This window comes from Pogoniulus pusillus, chromosome 14, assembly GCF_015220805.1.
Source record: "Pogoniulus pusillus isolate bPogPus1 chromosome 14, bPogPus1.pri, whole genome shotgun sequence".
Lineage (NCBI taxonomy): Eukaryota > Metazoa > Chordata > Aves > Piciformes > Lybiidae > Pogoniulus > Pogoniulus pusillus.
In genome coordinates, this window is record NC_087277.1 from 12,030,673 (window position 1) to 12,052,959 (window position 22,287).

The following is a 22,287-nucleotide window of genomic DNA, read 5'->3' on the forward strand; positions in this document are numbered from 1 at the left end:
CTTGGAGATTCTCAGCTTGTGTTGGGCACTCATCAAAAGTGCTAAGACAGAATGCTGCCTGTCCTTTATTCATAGACTAAAATGCATTTATGCCAATATAACTCATGTTTTACACAGCTATACTTGTATACAGCTCTTTCTACTGCTCATCCAAGCATATAATGACACTCTCAGGTCCATGTACTAAGGTAGGAACATAACTATTAACTAGCAAGTACTTGGTATACTCCAAGGCAAGTTCACAGAGCATTGTTTCAGTTTCTCTAAAGCTCCATCTGAAGATTCAGCTTCAAGAGGATGTAGCAAACAGCTATATGTTTGCTTTGAAGAAATAACTCAAGGAAGTCTAGATATGTACTATGGATTAACAAAAAGGATTATATACATACACTTTATTTGTTAGAAGAGGGGAAAACTACAGATAATTGAGCTTGCAAAAAAAACACAAACAAACAAACAAAAACCAAACACCACTGGAGCAAGTCCTGTGTCTAATAATCAATTATTCATCAACCAAACTTGTCATTTCTGGTAGTTTATTATCTCCCATATTTCTTTTGAACCTTCATAAATCTAAATCCTGAAGTGATTGTGCAAAAGTTTTAAAGAACTACCTAATATTCTGAAGCTAGGAAGAGATATAGGGATACCTTTATAACACTGCATTGCTATTTGCTATCTATGGCATGCCTAACTTCCCTATGACTACTTAGCATTGCTATTTTTTCTGCAGTTGATACTTCCTTTCATGTTACGCTGTTAACATCCACTTGTGAAGTGCTCTTAAATACCAACCAAGTTATTCAACAACTACTTTTTATCTAAGTTATACACATTATGTAATTTCTTAGGAATATGGTAGATTTTAACATTCAACTCAGTATCAGCACAGTAGAAACAAAACCATACCCTGTCCCAGGAAGTTTGCAGAAATAGTTACCCACTTACAGAGTAAAAACAGTAAGACAAGAACATGTTAAAAGGACTTTCCCATACAACATTATTAGTAGTGTACAATCAGCTCTGAGCAACTCCAACCCCCACTGCACTATTCAGCAGCACTTAAACAGTAGCCCTTCTTTCTTATAACCCATATTTCCATGCTCATGGTAAGTCACTTTGCTCAGCAGGTCATAGAAACAGAAGAACTTAGATCATTAAAAGAAAACAACTACAGAAGAAAGCAGCTTGCCATCTAGACCATCTTTTTACTGTTTTTAGTGAGCTCTAACTACAATTCTGCAACAGTATCAAAAACTGAGAGCTGAAACCACAGTTAATGTTCCAGTAGGCAAAACGAAGATTAATACAAACCCAAGACAACCATGCTACAGCTACTGAAGTATCACAGATAGCATCTCTGCCGCTGTAGGAAAATTGATATATTTCAACAACAGATTTCACAGTTTTGCCACATGCTTCTCACAGACTTGAGGGCTGAGCCACTTATGGGGGTATACCCAAGCATTTCAATTTAACTTCTTCCTCCCAAGGTCCCCAGGACTGCCCCACTAAGCAACTGTCAGGATGAGCATCTCCTTCATAGACACAAGTCACACACAAACTGGGAGGACACATAGTGCAAGAGGAACTCCATAACAGAACCTTGGGACAAGCAGTATTTCTGCTGAGGACAGGGGACTTCTGCTCCAGCCAGGCTGTCAAATAATGCTAAGAATATCTAAAAAGCATCCATTTTGCCCAGGAGCACCTTGCACTCCACCTACACACCTACGTAGAAAGACCTGTAGTAACTCTTTCAGCTAAAATTATAAAAAAGAGGAGAGGTGAAAAGAAAGAAGCTTTTCAGAGCAGATAAACACTAACTTTCCAGTAATAGAAGAATGAGATTACTCTAATACAAAGAAAAAGGTAGGCATTTAGATGCCAGTAAGAACAATCAAGACAATTTTATCAATCACTAGCTGTCCAGAAACGAAGAATATCACTATACTGTTATAACCTCTGCATCAAATGCTGACTGAGTAGAATTTAAGGTGGAAAAACACACAAAAGTTACAAAATACAGGGTAACAGAGGACATGCTAACACGGGAATGTCTAAGCCCAGCTCCTAGTCACTACTGTGTATATCCAACAGCCAGGAAAAAAAAAACAACATTCAGAAAACACAACAAGGTCTTGTAATTTAATGACACTAAATCTCAACAGCTGCACACTATTTCTGCTCAGTAATTTCCAAAATTAATTCCATAGCAAGCTAAAAGTAGGCAAGTCCTATGAGGGGAAGTTCAGATAGGGCCTCAGGAAACAGTTCTTCACTGAGAGGGTGTCTGGTCATTGAAACAGGCATCCCAAGGAAGTGGTCACAGCACCAAGCCTTTAAAGTTCAAGGAGGATCTAGACAATGCTCTTAGTCACATGATACAGTTTTAGGTTAGCCCTGTGAGAAGCAGGGAATTGGGACCAGATGATCCTGAAGAGTCCCTTACAACCTGAAATTCCATGATTCCAAAAAAATAAAACTGCAGGTGTGGTCAAGCAGTAAGCTCAATACTAATGAGATCTGAAAGACTGCACGTTAATAGTTCAAGTCTCTAAAGAGCTTAAAAAAACCTCATAGAACACAAAAATACCCACCACACAAAACCAATGGAAAGACAAAACCTAAATACCCAACATAAGCAGCCTCTAGAAAATGCAGACGTGTCCTTTAGCAAGCATTTAAATGCCCTTCTAACTCAGGAAGTGAAATAAGCAACATCTGACATAAACCTAACAGAACAGACCACATAAAATAAAATACAAAAGCCCTGTGGCCTATCTCAACAAGCACAGCTTTTCAGGTCAAATATCTTTCTGATGAGAAACGTTTACATATTTTGCTGGTCTGTTTAAAAGTGTCTTTTCAAGAAGTCAAAACAACCCTTAAATTAATGTCTTCGATTTGAAAGCTCATTGGACAAACAGAATTAAACAGTTCATGCTGTCCTTAGCAATTATTTACAGGTGGAGAAAAACAGCAGCTTTACCTTCATAAACAGAATCTGCAGGGCTGTATTCTCAAACAGAATGGTTTACTCAATGAGCATTAAACCAGATTCTAAACTCATTTCTCTTTAAACTTACTACTAACTGCTACAGTAGAACTACTTCAAGTAAAAGGAGGATATTTAGGACAAGATCTATACTGAATTCTGCACAATTACAGTAAAAAAAAAAAATCTGTCACTGATTGTTCACAGATTACTACTATCTTCATTCAAGGTTTTATCAGTTCTATGTCCATTGTGGGAGAAAAGATACCCCATTACACACATTAATACAGGTAGATGATTTATGTTCATTGACAACATGTACTCTTAGACTTCCAAAAACACAAGGTTGCACAAAATCTTTTAGTTCCTGCATCTCTTTCAACCAGCAAACAGTTCCCAAAATAAAAAACAGCAAATATATAGGAAACAGCTCAGTTTGGCCTAAAAACCTGTCAGCTCTTCCTGCTTTCCTTAAATACCAACATTAATACAAACTAAACGCATGCTGATAGAACATCAGTAATATGATCAGAATTTCTACCATGATATTTTATAGTGAATGTCAAAACCACACAGAGAATTTAATCTCCATATACTAGGAATGATTTCACCAGACTCACTCTCTTAAGGATGACAAATCAACTCAAGATGCTCTGTGGAACTGGAAGTAGAATTTACAGACAAACCTACAGCAATGCATTTAGAGCGACACTACTGAAGGAGATTGTTTTTAACCTGTGGCACAAGTGAGAAGCATAAGTGGTTTCAGTTGTCAGAAAGATGTTTATTTTTCTTCATGTATTTACAGTATGTAGTCTCATTGTAATAAATAATTCTTTTACTCTTGATAGTTCCTACATTACTCTACTTTTGGTAACTGGTAGGCTCTCTGGTAAAATCTTTTCAAGCTGCCCAGAAGTATTTTTAACTTCACCATTATACAGGTTTCTCCAAATGAAAAAAATCCTTCTGAAAATACACACTGAAAGCTACATATTTTTGACATCTATTTCCTTGTTTAACAGAGGAAATGTTTAGCAGTGAGCAGAATATAGATCATTGAGCTTTATCTCTTGTAGCACATTGGACCATATAAACTCTTCAGAGCCAGTCAAAGCGATATAGAAGTCCGTAATGTGCAATATGGCCTTACCCAAGAGCACCTCTTCTGAATTAGGTCCATCTTTTCTAACCCTCTGTAGGCACATGGGTATGAGGACAACTAGAAAAACTTTGCTGCTCTTAAGTTTAGTGTATGTATATATATATGCACTAAAAGACTGGAATTGTTACTAAAGAGAATGTAAATATTCTCCCTGCAAGGCAGCAGAACATTTAAAGATGTGTCAGTCAAAGGAATAATACTCTCATAGGAGCTACACAAGTCACAACAAGGAGTCCTTAAGAACAAAAGGACAAGTATGCATTTGCTTCCATTTTGCAAACAATACTGAAGGTGTTTTCATATTTATTAAAATTAATCCAAAACATAAAACTTGTTAATCCACCACAATATCAGTGTTGGAACAGGAACTTCACAACATGTTAATCAGTTTGCTTAAAATGTCTCCCCACCACCATTACAGTGGAACAATTTTAAGTTGCATGAAAAGATTATATCTTCACACATGCAGACACATTTAAGCTGCATGTGAGAGATAAAGCTACAAAATAAGGATGAATAATTATCAGAGATTATAGGCCAAAGCAGGTGATAATTATCAAAACCTTTTTTGAATGACTGATGACTTGGACAGCTAATCCCATATAAGTTAACATAATGAAAAATAAAAGCTAACACAAGGAAAAACAGGACAAACACTAAAATGTTTATGTTCTCCAGTGACTGTGATAATGGACAGTTAAACCATCATAAACAAAACAAACACCACCTGGCCATTTGAGCTAATCTGCACCACACCAAGGTGTAGTTGGCTTAACTGGCAAACTATGCACTCAAATTTAGTGGCAGACTGCCATTATTTATTCACATCATATATGATCAGAATAACCCAAAGGATTAATCTAAAAATTACTATCATATAATTAAAATGTGGTTAAAAATTGGTGTTGGTAATACACTGCTTTGGAAATTGTGACACCATGGGTTCTTTTTTCTGTAAATTGAGACACACTCATTTTCAAACGGGGTGTCTAGGAAGGGTCTCATACATATTTCAGGGGCTATTTTACAGTCAGGCAGCAAAGCACCCTGAATTATCACTCAAAAAAATAACTGTACTATACAACTCATCTTCATATTAAAATCCTTCACTAAATAGTGAAAACGACATTTGGCTATGTAATTTCTCACAGATGCACATTATAGACCACTATAAGCCTTCAAAACTCTCCTACCATTAATCTAGGGTTGGAAGAGTAACAACGTATTATAATGCTGGCATGAATGCTGGTTATTACCAACACCTACACAGTATAAATTCATAAACTTACCCTCAATTGCTTTTAAAATCTAGCAAATTCACTGGCAGGTGAAGATTAAGCTTCTGTAAGTATTTGGTCTATAAAAGCTTAATGTCTCCTTACTGGCTAAGACAGTTCTTTCCACATTCCTTCTCAGACCAAGCTGCACGACTCCACTGGCTCTAAGACAAGTTTATTTAGACATGCACTCAAATGGTAGCAGTCAACAGAAGGATAGGCTTCAAGCTTTATAAAGAGTATATAGTAAGATATAAAGATAGAGGAAAACTGAATCCAGAGTTAACTGTGGATGTCTTCCCCCATACCAAAGACTGCTAGTTCATTTACAACACTAAGTATTGGAGAAGTGAGCTGTAAATCTGGTGCCTACTGTCAACACAAACACGATTTTGCTATGTCAAGACATATTCAGATGTCCTACATTCTTACGTTTCTTTGTGATTGCTTTGCTTAACAACTTCCATGCTGGTTAACTGCTACTAAGCAGCCATAGCACTTCACTGATTATCCTTTTGACATTCTGAACCTACAGTTTACAGATGACTTTATGTGTCTGTGAATTGTGCCTAGGGAAAAAAATCACAGAAAAATAACAAGCATGCAGACATTCAAATTAGCATGCTTGACCATGTTAAATTTCTAGACTGGGTTTTGTTCAAGTTTCTTTCTTTTTTTTCTTCTCCTCTCTCCAGGCTCTGAAGCAGCAGATCTGAAGTTTCAGTGTTTGCACTATCACACTTCAAACACTCTTCATATAGTAAGAGGTACAGACACATTGTATTAGTCTCAATGGAAAAGGCAAATAGACAGTGTGTAACATCCTACTACAGAAAGACTGACTGGCCTTTTGTCTCCTACTGTGAGACTAGGACCTAACTTTCTTTGTATTCCAATTTAAATACCCACATGTTATCCATCACTACTGAAGCTTTCATCTGGTAAGATAAAGTTAATTTTAAAAAAAATCATTAACTACTTCTTGCTTTCAATAGATCCAAATACTTAGTATTCCTTGGCCTAAAACATTATGACAAAGAAAGAAACACTCTACAAGCAAAAAAAAAAAACACCCAAGGAAATATTTACCAGTTGGTAGTATTTTCCTGTGGTCTTTACGCAGAACTCCCTTCCTCAGGTTACTGATGCAGCAGCTTGTCTTCAAAACCTGAACAAACAGAAGAATCCCATTAAACATAAACAATACACAGCATTTAAATTACATAAGCCAATGACAGAGGTAAATTACATTTAATCCCACAGTGCCAAGGAGCCTACATAACTCTTAAGAATAAGGATGCAAATAAGCCATGCTAATTTCAAAAACACTTGCAATTTTATGGAAATGGAGAGGCATCCTTACAAACTCTTCTGTGAGTCAGTAAGGCAGTCAAGGTATCCATGATCACAAGCACCAGAAATAGAGCACTGCATCTCAGCATTACTGAGTTACACATTGCTACAGCACACACACAAAAAAAAATTAGAGCATTACATCTCTGCATTATGGAGCCAAGTTAGACATAGTTGCAGCAGAAAAAAAGTAGGTCTCAGTTCAAGTTTTATTTACAGTGTCATATATATTGTGCGTAAGGAAAAATGCTTTATTGCTGCCATTTTCATTAGTTATAAAAATTTGGCCAGTGGTAGTTTCTACCCTTCTGAGCTTACTCTAGCATTACCTAAGATTTCCTGCTGCAAAATTAAGTTTGTGGTTTAGAAAATAAGTATTTCTATGGTCAGATAATATAGCATTTCCCACAGAAGTGTGGCACTGAGGTCTACTGCAGGCATTCAAAGAGTGTTTAAGTTCATTTGGAGTAAGTTTATATAGCACACAGTCTATCTTTTTGGCACAGTAATTGGTGATGAACTGGCCAAAACTGGCACCTTTCTGTTGGATCAAGGTTCATAAGGCTCTTCCCTTTTGGGTTTTGTAGGCTGCTTCTGTTTCAGGGATTCTGGCTCACTCAAACACTGGAGAATCACCACTTAACCACTCTCCAGTAAAATAACAGCTGCTTCTACTTGGGGTATTGTTCCAGGTACCATAATCCACCCTGTCAATATTCCACACATATTAAGTTTTCTTTTATAGAACGATCTTCATATTTTGTACTATAATTCTCATTCTGCTTGTGCAGTAAAAGTCAAGCACATTCTACAATGCATCTAATTTTAACACAAATTTCTTTTAGAAACATCAAATCTCTGTCATGTCATTGCAGATCCTCAAGAGGCTGAAGAGGCATGAAATATTCAGTGTTAATTTCTATTTAATCAGTTATCACCAGCTCCTCTTACATCAAATAATCCAAATTAACAGGCATTTAACAAAAAATTATGTTGTTTTGCAGTGAAATTTATGATCACAAAAGTCACAGTATTAGTAATTTGTCCCAGGTAAGGAGGGTGGAGGGAAGGGGAAGAGCTAAGCAGTCTCAATGTTAGGAAATTATTTTAGTCACAGGGAAAATGGTCTTCACGTGATAGAACCTATTCCCTTCCTCTCCACAAAAGAAAAAACATTCTACCTTGCACAGTACAACTGGAAGTGAAAAAGGTAAGGACTTTGAGTTACTATGAGTTACACTGCACAGAGAGGCAGTCATTGTCTGCAGCCTGATGACAGGAGCTGAAAGTTTGTCTGGCTGAGTGACCATTTATGCAACTGCAGCATGTGCCGTTTCCTTCAGCACACTCAACAAAAATACTTCCATCTACCCTGCCACACTACCATATGAAAAGCTTCCTATTCAGTACTAGAGAACAGATTTTTCTTTTTCAAGCATGATCAATCATTTCATTAAATAGAAAAGTTATCTAGCACTTCCATTGCACCAATGCAATTATCAACACTTTGCCAAACTCACATTTACCTGAAGTTGCATGCAAGACTTTTACCAAAAGCAAAAATCTAAATCTGCTGGAGACTTTCTGGCCATTCAGTCCCATGCTGATTTGCACTGCCCTCTCTCCTGGCTGCACAGCACTTCTTCCATTCTGTAGTTCCTGCTGAAAACTCATTCCTGAAGAACTAGCCTTGAGGTGAGAAATGGAAACAAGCGCCAGCAGCTACAGCTGTGTAGGAATTCTGGGTATGAAAAGTTAATCTGGAAGGAAAGCAGTAGGCACAGTGGACTGAAGGGGTCATGGAAACATTCACATGCTGTGGATGCAGAGAAACTATGTCATCTGCTAGTGCTGGACAAAGAATAAATTCTGGTGAGGCAGGAGGAACTGGAGAGGCATGCTGTCCAGGAACAGCTGAGTAGCACTGTACCTCAAAGAGGCAGGAAAGCTGCCATTTTAGTTTTCTGTCAGTATCTTTTTGAAAAATAACTTACTTAATAAACCTTTGTCAAGTAAACATACACTCTTTGAAAGGCTAATGGGAATAGCAAGTGAACAACAAGAGTAAGCTCGTTCTCAGAAGATATCCTTGCTTGCCCTCCGCACACTTGGTATAGCTTTGTAGGAGGAGTTCAAAAGAAGGAAGCAGACAATAAACCTACTTGTTCCTGGTAATTTAGGGACACTTCACATTCATGTAAGCAACCATGCCTTACTTCATTAGTTTTGTCACTTAAGGGGAAGGTGGAATTAAACTCTGAAGTACAGCACCTAATTAAATCTTGTTCCCCATACAAAATTCATGCTCAAGAAAAAGATTAACCATAAAGATGCAAAGAGCCTTCTGTGAATCACAGAGGGTTCATTTTCCTCCTGCATACATGTTTCAACAGGTAGAATCTCAGCTACTGCTTCCCAAGCCTGCAAGTTCTGTGCTCATGTGGGCTACAAGGAAGAACACTTGAGAAATATGCAAGTCAAGAGAATCACAGAACGTTTTGAGTTGGGACAGACCTTAAAGATCATCTAGTTTCAACCTCCCTAGCATGGGCAGGGACACCTTCCACTAGACCAGGTTGTTCAAAGCCCTGTTCAACCTGGATCTAAACACTATCAGGGAAGGGGCCTCCATAGCTTCTCTGGACAATCTGTTCCAATGTCTCAATGCTGTAAAAGGCTTGAGAGATTCAGCTTACATCATGCAAGCCAGTTTCCTGAAACACCGTGGGAAACCAACTACTTGTTGCCAGATACAGCAATTTTTAGGTAGGGACTTGCCATAAATAATGTTTTGGCCTCTGCCACTCACAGTCCAGTAAACCCATCTTGGAGTCAGCTAGCAGGTAAAGGGGCAACTCAGGACTGACATGCAGAGGGAAATGGAGGTCAAAGCATTTCCTGCAACTCTGCACAAACCCTAGACTGGTGATCCAGTAACCTGTACTCTAGTTCTCTCTTGCTCCAGTCAGCCACTCACTTCCAAGGACACTGTTGAGGTTATTAACACCTCGTGTGGCGGGAGATGCCATTTCGTAACTTACGCAGCATATTTTGAAAGCCCAGAAAAATGCGGATTCCACAGGTTAATATGAGGATTACTTCAACTCAAAAGCTTTGGCTAAAGTATGTTTAGTAAAAACTCTACCTAGCCTGTATACCCAATACCATTGTACAGATAAGAACCACGTTCAAAACAATGTTACACTTTGCTTAGTCTAAAATATAGAAAGCAGAGGAGATAGCAATAGGGATTTAAGGTAATGTATCCTCCCCAACACAGGCCACAAAAGACTGCTAGTGACAACATCCCATCAACATACTAAGATACAGCTAAAGAGGAGAGTATACAAAGAGAGTACAAATCATATTAAAGAGCCATAAAGATAACTGTCAGAAGGTTTACAATAGTTTATAAAGAATCCTTCTGCCAGACATACAACAGAACACAAACTGAACACTCACTAATCCCTGTAGACCTTCTGACAGATACTGACTTGTTCCTAGTAAGGTAGCAAGGAAAAAAATGAGCCAGAGAACACTCCCAGCATCCTACTAACATAAGAAAAAAAAACACTTAAAAACAGTTCCAAGGCCAACAAAGCTTGTTCAAGGATTTTTATGCCTTCCTAAAGTGTTATGGACTACTTTGCTTTCTTTACCAACATATACTGCAAAAACTCTATCGGTTGAAAGAGGAAATTCTGTGACTTGATTAAAAGAATCTCCACTAGTTTACTTCTACACAGATGAAAAAGTTCTCATTCTTTTATTTTCAGGGCAGCAATGAAGCCAAGTGTTAACCTGGAGTTAACAACGACAATGCTATGACACACTGTAAAGTTAAAACTACTTGCTTCCCGAAGACTGATCAGCTCTGTCTCCATGTAACACCACAGCACTCAAGAGATACTCAGATCATTTTCAATAGGAAATTATCAATTTACTTCATTTGTTAGAACATTACAGGACTTAAATATGATATTCCTTGCAGGTTTGAACTATAAAACATAGAAACCTATTTGTGTACTAAAAGCTAACTGTGTGTAAATGAAGACTGTCCAATTAACAGCTGCAAAGATAAGGGTGGAAGAGACTCACAACCTTCCATTGTCCCCACATCTTAACTGGTTTGAAGTATCATCAGACCAAAACATTGCAGTAAATGAAGTGCAATTTACCAAAGAGAAATGACTAGCTTTTCTCTTGTCAATTACTCCAAAGTCAAAGAGAAGTTTTAGTCATGAATGCCTTTCTTTCCTGTGGGTGCCATAAACCAGCTTTCAAACACTGGACTTTACATTACGAGCTCATCAGTGTTGCATGGTTTAACAACTTCCTGAAAAACACACGTTTACAAAACAGTAAGTTTTACAGAAGGTCTGAATCTTAGAAGATTCGGGTGTTTTTTCATTGTTTATTAATTACAATTAGCAATAGCATGTGCTCCAGATCCAGGAGAGTTTAATCACACTTCAGAAGTTTTGACTACCATCAGATAATTTCTTACCTCCAAGTCCTCACTCAGAAAATTTCTCAGAGCTCCAGAATCTTCCTGTATTTACCATAAATGCAGCAGAAGAATGTGTCAACAAAAACCTGAAACTGTTAAATATCTATTCCGTTTAACAACTAGCATATTCCTCTGTTTCAAAGACAAGGGTGGAAGCAGAATTGTAACGACACTAATCATATACATACGCTACCATAAAGCAGACTGTTTAACTACAGGCAGAGTATATTTGAGGCAGGACTTTAAAAAACACAACTAGTATTTTGTTTGGCTTCCCTTTAAAATAGAGCTACTCTTTGTCCTGGAGTCCTGTACCCCTAAATTCCTCTCCTACCCGGACTTCGGGAAGAAGAGGGAAAGCCGACGGGTTTCCCTCCCCCCTTGCCTGCCCTGCAGCCGTGAAGGGGGGGAGGACTGCCCCGTGAGTTCCCGCGCTGGAGCCAGGCTGGGATTGGCCGTGCGCTTTCGCTCTTAAGGTGTGGTAACTCTGCTCTTTGTCTAGCGAAGGTTATAAATATTGAGGGTCTTCCCGCCTTTGGGGTTCCTGCTTTGGATTTTGCCTGTGCCTGGACGTATGTGTCTGTCGGAGCCCACACACTCTCCTCGTCTTGACAGCAGAGACCTTCAAAGGGATTGCTTTCCTATTGACACACTGAGAGAGTCATTGGACACTGGAATGGGCTGTCCGGGGAGGTGGTGGCGTCGCCGTCCCTGGGGCTGTTCAAGGCAAGGTTGGACGTGGCACTTGGTGCCATGGTCTAGCCTTGAGCTCTGTGGTAAAGGGTTGGACTTGATGATCTGTGAGGTCTCTTCCAACCCTGATGATACAGTGATACTGTGACCCTTTACGACCTCTTAATGATTCACCTGCAGCCGCTGAAAGGAAGAGGAAGACAGACCGCATGAGTCAGCCTGAGTGAGTTATTTGGCTTAGCTTAATTTATAAGAAACCGCTATTAATTAATAGCTAAAGCCTTTTTCAACTTCTGACTTCCAAAATAGTCAGATTATTGATAGTATCCCTGTAGTTTAATTCTCATGCAACTGAATCTGCTTATTAAACTAAATTAATCTTTGTATATATAGTTGTGGGGGCGGGTTTTTGGGAAAATAAAAAATAACTATTTTTGATAAATTCCCGACTCGGTCACATATTAATTCCTGCTCTCCGCAACACTCTTAAGAGAGCAACCCAGGTTCTCAGAGTGACTCACAAAAGGAAGAAATGATGATGTGATCTCCAGATTAGTTACAGAACAGGTTTCATAGCAGGGTGAAAAGGGCAGGTACACACAGTTACATGCAGATTGAAATATGAGTAAACTTTACCTACTACTGCTGCCACGATGTTCTCAATACAGTACAGGACCGATGACAAATACGTTTGTATCATGTAGCTTACTAAAAAGTTCAACAATTTGTCATCCTTGCAGAAATTCTGAAAATTGTGGTAGCCAGATGTCAGGAACAAGTTATTGATCAATATACTTTCACTTGCAAACTTCTAGCCACAGAGAGGAAGAGAAACAACTTGGAAATTTTCTTCATTCTCAAGTACAGATATCACATATCATTTGATCCTACATCTCAGTTAACGTGTCTGATCCTTGAGCACGTAACACCTCACCAAGAAATTATGTTGCAGAAACTGGGAACGAACACAGCAGTTCTGATTTTTCTACTCTCTACAGCAGCACAATAGAAGAATGTCCCTGTGTGACCAGAATCAGCAGACCAGTAGGACTGGTTTTGAAGAACCTGCTTTAGCTGTTAAAGTTAAGTGCAGTCTATGTGGACTACCTCAGGAAGTTAAGGATTGTAGTAAGAGGATAGGAATTGCATATTCCAAGAACAGTTTCAGAATTCCATCAAACAAAGGTCTATTGGAAGCAAAGACTAGAGCCAAAGACTTTCCCACTTCACAAAAATTCCCTTTCACCAGGTTTTGTTCTGCTTTGTCTTTCCTGGAACCCTCTCTTAAATTCCTATTCATAAAATATCCCTGCTTCAGCTAAGCAAGGCAACCAGTGTGGCTCACAACAAGATCCTGAATTTAAAACTCAGAGGTCACAGTTAGGTTCCCCTTATGCTACCATCAGTAGGTTATTATGCCAAGGAGTCTGCCATTTAAAACCACTGAAGAAGGCATGAGTGAAGGAGAAATGCCATGAAGCCCTATATCTGTATAGTGGGTCAATATATTCTTTTCTTTCCCCTTTCCTAATCAGCTAGATTTAGACAAGCCTGTTATCTAGTCCACAGAGAGGGCGGCATTACTTACAGCTCTTAGAGAAAGTTAGGTACTGTAAACATGGCTATCTGATGTGTAAATAGTTTAAGCTCTTAGCTTAAACAGTCTGAATGATCTTTTTAGGATTCAGTATTTACTTAAGAAAAAAACCGCCGAAATACTGCAGAGCTTATGTCTGAAACCTTAAGTAGCTCTCAGAAGGTTGTCTGCAGACTATACAGTCAGTCGTTACATCTGCTTCACACTAGAGAGACATTGAAGTCAACTGGACTCCTGTCCAGAAAACTGATACATTAAGCTGTTCTTAGACTCCCATATCCTCCCATTTAGGTCTGAAACTGAAAAAGCACAAGATCTTTGTTCAAAGTGTACTCGCAGATACCATCATCTCCAGAGGCATTTTTCATACATTTAATGAGTTACAATCTCAGCCAAAACAGGAGTGCAGCAATTTTTCTATATTGCCCTGTATTTGGAGTAACAAAGAAAGCATTTATGAACAAGTCTTACGTTTTTCTACACCAACACTCAAACAGCCACATATATGTTCTAGAAACTGCAACAAGGGAGTCAGTTCATGCTTTTTGAATCAAACTTTACTGTGGAACAGCAGTTAAGTAGGGAAAAAAAAAAAAAAAAAAAACAACACCCTACTTCTATTTAGAGACTTGTCACACTGCAAAGCTTTTTTACTACTATAACACCAGAAAGACTAACAGATTCCGAAGTACTGTTTTTCATTAAGAAATGTAGCCACAAAACTAAATGCAGACATGAAGCAAAGACATCGTATTACATAAAATTCACATAGTAGATCCATGTCCAGTATAATTCTGGTAGACAACGTTGCTGTACGTAAAACTCTACCAACAGACAAGCATATAAAGCAACCTTCCTTCGTCCACCCACTGTTAAGTCTATAAGGATACAAGCACATGCAACAGAAATACCATCAGTACAAGCACTGCACGTACCTGCAGACATTGAGACAAAGTTGCAGGACCAGGAATTTCAAGAGTAATACAATTAGAGATAAATGGTACTAGTAAGTGTAAATAGACCTGAAATGAAGGTGCCTGGCTTCTGTGATCTCCAAACTTAGAGCAGAGACTCCATCCGTGAAGTGCTTTCAAACCAAAAGTCGTTCTACTGGTGGAGCATGCTGCAAGCTGCTCCTTCATGAGAAGCCCACAAGGCCCTTAAAACATCATGCAAGCAAAGTATATATAGGCAGTGCCACATACACAGTTTATCTTCAACAAAATGAGAGGCAGAGACTTCTGAGGTCTTCAAAAGCACAGTATCTGGAAAAGCTACACAAATTGTATAATAAAAACCCAGAAGCAAGCTCCAGCTTGACAAGATGTGTAAAGTGTGTGCACATGCACCATAGATACACACCTTCCAGGAAGAAACTCTATCACGTGGTACTGTAGTAATCATCTGTTTGAAGATGATGATTCAGTGCCTACAGAGCTGTAGGACTACAATTCAGTGCCTACAGGGTGTGTTGGATTTACTACAGATGCAGAGATGACTGAACTGTACATCACATAAGTGTCCAGCTGATGACAGGAAAAGGCTACAAATGTACACAGCTAAGTACTCAGAGAAGTTAGATTATTTACTCTAAAACACTGATTCAAGCCTTCTTAGCCTCAGATTCACTCCATGAAACTAAAGAAATCTTCTGTATCACCTCTGTTCTAAGTAGTCTCAGAATAAGTGAAGCTAGCTAACTTTCACAACAGAAAGGGTTTAGTTAGAGGCTAATCATGCCTAGCATAGGCTAGAACAAACATTACCTACTATGGAATTACTTGCATTGACATTCATGAACGTATGCAATTTATCAGGGCCATCCTTGTGTGGCAAAGACACTGCCAAAGAATGGGATGATTTATAGGTGTTCCCACAGCACAGCCTCCTATAGCAGGAACTTTCCAACACAGCAGACATTTGCCAGCAGTCCCCGAATATTGGAATACAACAAAAAACAAGACAGAGGAAGTGAGACTTACATAACAATAAATCTCATTAATAAAGATATGCTTGTCACTGTGGCTAAACTAGAAAATTACTTTTGCCTTATGGCACTGTCACGAACATCATAGAAAACATACTACAGCAACCAAGCTGACCTCACAAGCAATGCAAAGCCCCTTTGGCTGATCAAGAGGCTTTCAGAAGCTTTTTTGTCTTTCAATAAAAAATAACCTGTCTTTCAAAGATTTAATAATAGGACAAATATTAACTTGTCCAATATTTTTTACCAAAACCTAAAAAGAGATGTTGGCATTCTGGTCCTCCACACTCTTAACTGTTTGTGGAAATTCAGTTATTTTGTTAGAAATACAAGTACCAGGAACAATAGCATTAAAAAAACCCCAAAATAACTGTTTTCACTTGGGTATATTTTCATTCAGTACATCATTGCAGAGAAACTACAGGAGTCCACGGAGGATTAGTAATCTTGCTTCTATCCTACAAACATCTATTATTAGCAGTTATTCAACTATAGAATCTCAGTCTAACCTTGCAGTACCTAGAAAAATTACGCACTTAATGTCCATTTTGCTTTCAGGTAATTAGCAGTGCTGTAGCAAATGAAGCAAAACATACAACACTAAGCATAGTAGGACTTCAGCCTGATCTAAAATCTTTGATTTCTGCTACAACACATGTTGGAAAGAACAGCAATGGATGAATCTTAATGAGGTGAAACTAACATTGAACTTACACTCATTTTTGTTATCCTAAGCATAGAGAAGGCTGTTTAGTGACCCTTAAGGCAGTCAGTGAGAATGCAATGGAAGAACACATGGAGAAATACTTCTGTAGTCTCTGCACTACTTCACATGACATACATTGCTGAAACAATATAGACCAAGAAAAGTCAGATGCACTGTTCCTGTCTGGCAAAGCTATTAAACTTTGATGTGTCAACCTGAAAAATAAGGAAATTACTGGCTTACTGCTGAAAACTTAAGCTTCTTAAGCCTTACAGATAGTTAGAAGTTAAACTAATTACTCGAGACAGTCCAGTCTAAGTCTGGATATAACAAACAGTAGCTCCAATATGTAGATTACAATGCTACCTATAAACTCTTCCATTAAAACTATTTTGAACCTTTAAAAAAAGAAACACAACAAAAAACCCACACAGGTGTTACAAATTGCTGATAGTCACTCTTTCATAGAGATTACAAATAGATGTAAATTTAAAAGATGCATACACTAAAAACAACATGCTTAAGAAAAGAAACCGCAACAGCAACACAAAGATGACAGTAACAAAATAAACTACCAACAAAACAGAATTCAATGAACAAATCAAATTTCATTCAGGGCAACCAACTGCAACAATGATTATTGCTGCATTATTACAGAGGAGTGTCAAAAGACACCCACTAGGTGGACTATACTGGAAAAAAAAAAACAACTAATATTGAACTTACACTCATTTTTCATCTTAGAAGGTCATCCTAATGTAAGTGTAGAATTTGCATTCTACTAGATGTACTTAAATAAAATTTAAAGAAAAAATGCTCCCATGGGGAAACCTTAGATCCAAAGACAAATTCATGGTCTCGATGATGCAGTTACTCAAACCATTAAGAAAAGCCATAAATTCTTTTTTATTTCACATACCAAGAGTCTGAACAATAAGCCACCCCTAGAAAAGTACAATCAGCTTCTGGGTTTGTTGGTCAGCCAGAGTGCTCTCCACAATCATGAACATTGGGCTTATGAAACAGAGAGCATACAATAAAAGAGAAGTTGAGTAGACTATGTGAAAGTGGAAAAAGAGTTTTCTCAAGAAACTAGGTAGAGAAATGTGGTAGGCTAACCATGGCTGGATGCCAAGTGTCCATCAAATCGACTCGATCACTATTACTTCTCAACTGGACAGGGGAGAGAAAATGCAATGAAAGGCTCAAGGGTCAAGATAAGGGCAAGGAGACATCACTCAGCAATTACTGTCACAGGTAAACAAGAACTGACTTGGTACAATTAGCTTAATTTATTACCAATTAAATCAGAGTAGGATAATGCAAAATAAACCCAAATGTTAAGATACCTTCCACCTATTGTCCCCTGCTTCATGGACTCCTGAGTTCTGTCATAATCCAGCGGTACAGGCAGATGGAGTTCGGAGCTGCTGTCAGTTCATCACCCATTGTCTCCTGCTACTCCCTCCTCATACTCTTTCCCTACTACAAAGTGGGAGTCTCTTCCACACAGGACAGCCCTCCACAACCAACTCAAATGTGGGTCCCTCCCAGGGATAGCAATTCTTTAAGAACTGTTCCACCACGGGTCCTTTCCATGGGGTTTCTTTGTGAAGTCACTATGAAGATAAGCCTTCCGATTTTCATAAAATAAAACAGCTTGTCAGAACTATCTGGGGACACTAGTGCTTGATTTTGCTTGGAGAAAACAGGTTAGTAAAATGTCTTTGAAGACGGCCACAGTGCAGAGACAAGTCACATCTGGAAGAGATTTCTGAATTAAGTGCAACATCAGCTTAAAACAAAACTGAACCTGGAAGAAAGTGCTGGTTTAACTCCTTGGTAGGGCTTACATCTAATATGAAATGCAAACCAGCAAAATCTTAAAATATTCCACTAACTGCCAGCACTGTGTATGCTACAGATACCCAGGCTACTTTCACTAGCAGCAGTGTCTCAGAAGAAAATAACAAGCAGTATCTAAGGGAAAGTTAAATTCCAGCTTTCTTTGACAGCAAATTAGTGACTGCCTTCTGACGACCTTCAGATTAGGACAAATTGTTCATAGTTTCAGCTAAGTAAAAAGTTAAATTATTTTTTTCTGCTTAAGCAGGTTCAACCGTGTGCTCATGAAACTGCTTCCTCTTTAAAGAAAGCTACTCCTCTGTGCCAGCATCCTGGCTGGGCCACTGGCAGAAGACACCCACATGTCTTTGTTTTCCATGCCCCTAATCCTCACCCAGAGGCTCCAAAACACATAGTCACTAATTGTAAGGTCTGTGCAATCAAACCTCTCCCTTACATATAGTGTGATACACTCACCCCAATTGCCCTGCCTGTCCCTCCTGAGGAGCATACCCCTCCACTCCAGCCCTCTGGTGGGGGCACTCGTTGCACCAAGTCTCACTAACACCAACAATACAGCTCTGGGAACTGACCAAGGCTTCTAGTCAAAGGCGTTTTGTAACCACAGTAACCCACGGCCCTGCCTCGTGGAAACGGAAATGGTTGAGCAATCAATGCACGGGTGGGAACACAAAAGGACTTGGGATGTGGTAGTGGTGTACTTGGAGGCAGGTGTTCCAAAATATATTGTTTATTAAATAGCATGTTAATGATACTTTTGATCTTGTCATTTTCATATGGCATGCTAAACCACACATAGGATATTAACTTCAGGAAAAAGTGAAGCCAAAAAAATAGCTACAAATGTCATTCTACAGCGATTCCCGTTTGTAAGTAAAACGCAATCTGAACTACACCTGCTAAAAGGAAACTCCCACTTTCACACAGCAAAAACCCATTAAGTTCAGTTTCATGCACACCAGTATCAACAGCCCCCTTTTTTTTTATACTGCTCTCATAAGGGAAAGAAAAGCAATACTAGCACAGAAAAGTAACCACACAGTAAGTACAGCATTGTATATTTCCACACTAAACAACTGTCTAACACTGAATAACGTTAAGTGCAGCTCTCTGAAAACTACAGTAGCTGCTAAATCAGGAAGTACATACTTCCTGCCCTTCTCTTCCCACCTTCCATCAGGACAAGCTTCATACAAACAAAAGGAAGGAGAACTTATTTATTTTCCCTTCAGCAGGTTGATGTGTCTCCTGTGGTACACGGTAGCAAAGAGAGAGTATCACTGAAGCTTAATTCAGCCTCAAAATTTGGATTTGCAGAGCAAGAACTACTAACTAGTAGAGTGATGCAAGCAATGGGTGTGTGATGAAGAGCCTCAAATCAGCAGCTTTACAAAGTCACCTTCCACACAACAGTGATAAATGAATAACCCAATCAGCAGCTTTAATAACAGAATGTACTGCAGAAAGGACTTCAGAAGCAGCTCTCAAGGTACAGGATTTCCTATATAATGCCCTATAACAAGATCAGGAAGTTACCTTCCCTCATCCTGTTTTTTTGGTGTCAAAAACTGCTCACAATACCACAACTAGCACCCCATTCACTTTAAATACATCAAATTTCAGCAGACACAAGAATAAGAACATGTTCTCATTTTCACAGAAGTTGATAAACTCAAGTGTTCCTTAAAGGTGAATATCCTCTTTGTAACATAAGTGTTCCCATTCTCACCACCTCACCACCCCCAGGAGACCTTTCTTTTGCCTTTATACTTGCTGAATTCTGAGGGCAAACCAACCCTCTAAACTTTCTCCTTAAAAGTTAAAGGACCTTGACATTGAATACAGACTGTCATCTAGTACACTTAAGATTTACTGAATGCAGGTGAGCGTTTTCTAGCAAGGAATGAACAAAGTGATTCACGCCAAATGCTCACCTAGTCCAACAAGAGGTAATCAGGAAAACGTCCCTCGGGACCACTTCAAAGGTAGTGAGTGTAGATAGGGCTTGAACTACAAGGTGCATCTGTATGTTTGGTAACTATGCACAACTTCAACCTCTTCAAGCGCCAAAGTCCAATTAGGTGCAGCGAAAACACCCTGATTTGACACTCACTGCCCGGTAACTGGGTGCCAACTTTAATTACCATGAAGAAAAGCTAGTCATTACCTTTCAGCCTGTGCTGTATCACTGATTTCACATACCTTTATCACATTGTGTCTTGATTTCCTTAAAACCAAGGCCTCTCAGTTTTTAGGTTAGTATCCTACCTTTAGACTCTTGAATGTTCAACTCCCTTATACACTAGCTCTGTTTATGACCAAATTTTGCAGAAAAGCAAGCATGTATATTAATTTGCTATTCAAGAAATAAGGAGCACTATTTTCTAAAATCCATACAGATACAACCCCTGCAAATGAGGACAAGGTGATGATAGTATAGTTTCCTTTCACTGATTCTGTCTCTTCAGCCTTTTTGAAAGCAAAGGCTGTTCAGAATCTTCATGAGTTTTCTGTAACCCTTTGCTAAAGTTTAGGGCCCTGGATGACCATACTATTTGAGAGTGGCATCTGAACACATTAATCTTGTATTAAGCATCTTTAATAAAGCCTATCTCCTGCCACCTGGCCTCCTCCCATATCTGCTTTCCTGAAGGTTTCCCCTTCATTTACCCTATGACTGGAGTTGTAGATTTCTCAATCAGCACAACAGATTAAGAGTAGACAAAGTACAGAAGTCCTGGATCAGCCATCAAGCACATCAGAACCTTTTTGTTCCTACCCCCAGAGTACTGGAAATTTCCACTCTCCTCAGTGGTAATATATGTCAGAAGACCTGTTTTTATGGTTGTAAAAGTTTGTCTCCTGGCTCTGAAGGACCACCAGTTATGATCTGTGGGATAAGCACTGGTTTTAAGGCATTTGTTTTGGTTTGCTGTTGGGTATTTTACTTTTAAAGCTGTCCTTCAGTACACTGTCCGTATATCCAGTCTATGGAAAAATAAAAATAGGCATCATTCCTATGACTATGGAAAGCCTATATGGCACTAACTGTACAATAAATGGAATAAAACAAAAAAACTGTTTGCCTGCCATATCTGCTTTGTCTTAGCTAGCACATATTTTTAGACAAAATGTTACCCTAAAGCATGATTATTATTGATGCTTGCCACTTTGGTTTCTATATTTGTATTGAGCACATATTCATTTGAGATCAACACACACCAGGAATCATCATACTCAGACCTGTAAGTGACAAAACAAGTATCTCTAAAAATGGCCAGCTAGCAGAAATATTGTCTTCCTGTCTACACTTCAGTCATCTGCACACTAGTGTCAGCAAACCTGAATCCACCACCTCAGTTTCCCATCTCATACCAACCAGGATACATATGCTGTGAGCACATCCTAAGAAAGGAAGGGAATGGGGGGGATGAATGAGACTGGACACTTCAGATAATTTAAACAAGGGAGTAGGTGTTTTCTCTGTTTTACTTTCATGCAAGGTGCATTAACTACAACATCTTTTTCACAAGGCCAAGAACACTTATATATGCTATGCTTTTCTTATATTCCATATACAGTGGTTCTACATTTATTTAGTAACAATACCAAGCCCTCTGCAAAGGTTCAGAACAGAACAGCCTACACTTCATGTTTCCTTCCTTCTGCAAGGTTGAGTCACATCCTTAGGTCTCCTTTTAGAAAAGTACCAAACCATGTTAGAAGAGGAAAAAAAGGAGAGAAAAAGTTTAATGGAGAAGCCTCACCCTTGAGAGCATACAGCACTAACACAGGCCACAGTTACTTCTTTGGCTCATTTTCTGCAGTGACACAGACAAGAGAACTGCACACCTCTTTTCCTGTTAGAAGCCAAATCTGGTCCTCTTCACAGCCAGACAACTTTGTCAACGGATTTTAGAGATAAATGAAAAGCTTTAATGTGAGTGAATTGGTGCAAACAAATTCTTTGAAATTACTGTATTAAAAAAACCCACAACACTAAAATCCTCCTACATGGGAGAAAGCAGGAAGTTCAACTACCTTTGAAGACACTGCCTTTCTAAAGACCATGTTTAGTACAGTCAAGATTCGTATTTGTTTCATTCATTCTCTTTCGCACTTCAAGTAAAATGAA

The 22,287-nt window shown here is 38.8% G+C and overlaps 1 protein-coding gene across 1 annotated transcript in view; it reads right to left on the reverse strand.

Annotated features, from left to right (window-relative positions):
• CYRIB (CYFIP related Rac1 interactor B) overlaps window positions 1-22,287 on the reverse strand; it is a 66,536-nt gene that overhangs the window by 30,699 nt on the left and 13,550 nt on the right. The window contains 1 exon segment of the mRNA XM_064154282.1: window positions 6,530-6,608. Coding sequence (XP_064010352.1) covers window positions 6,530-6,608 — 79 coding nt within the window.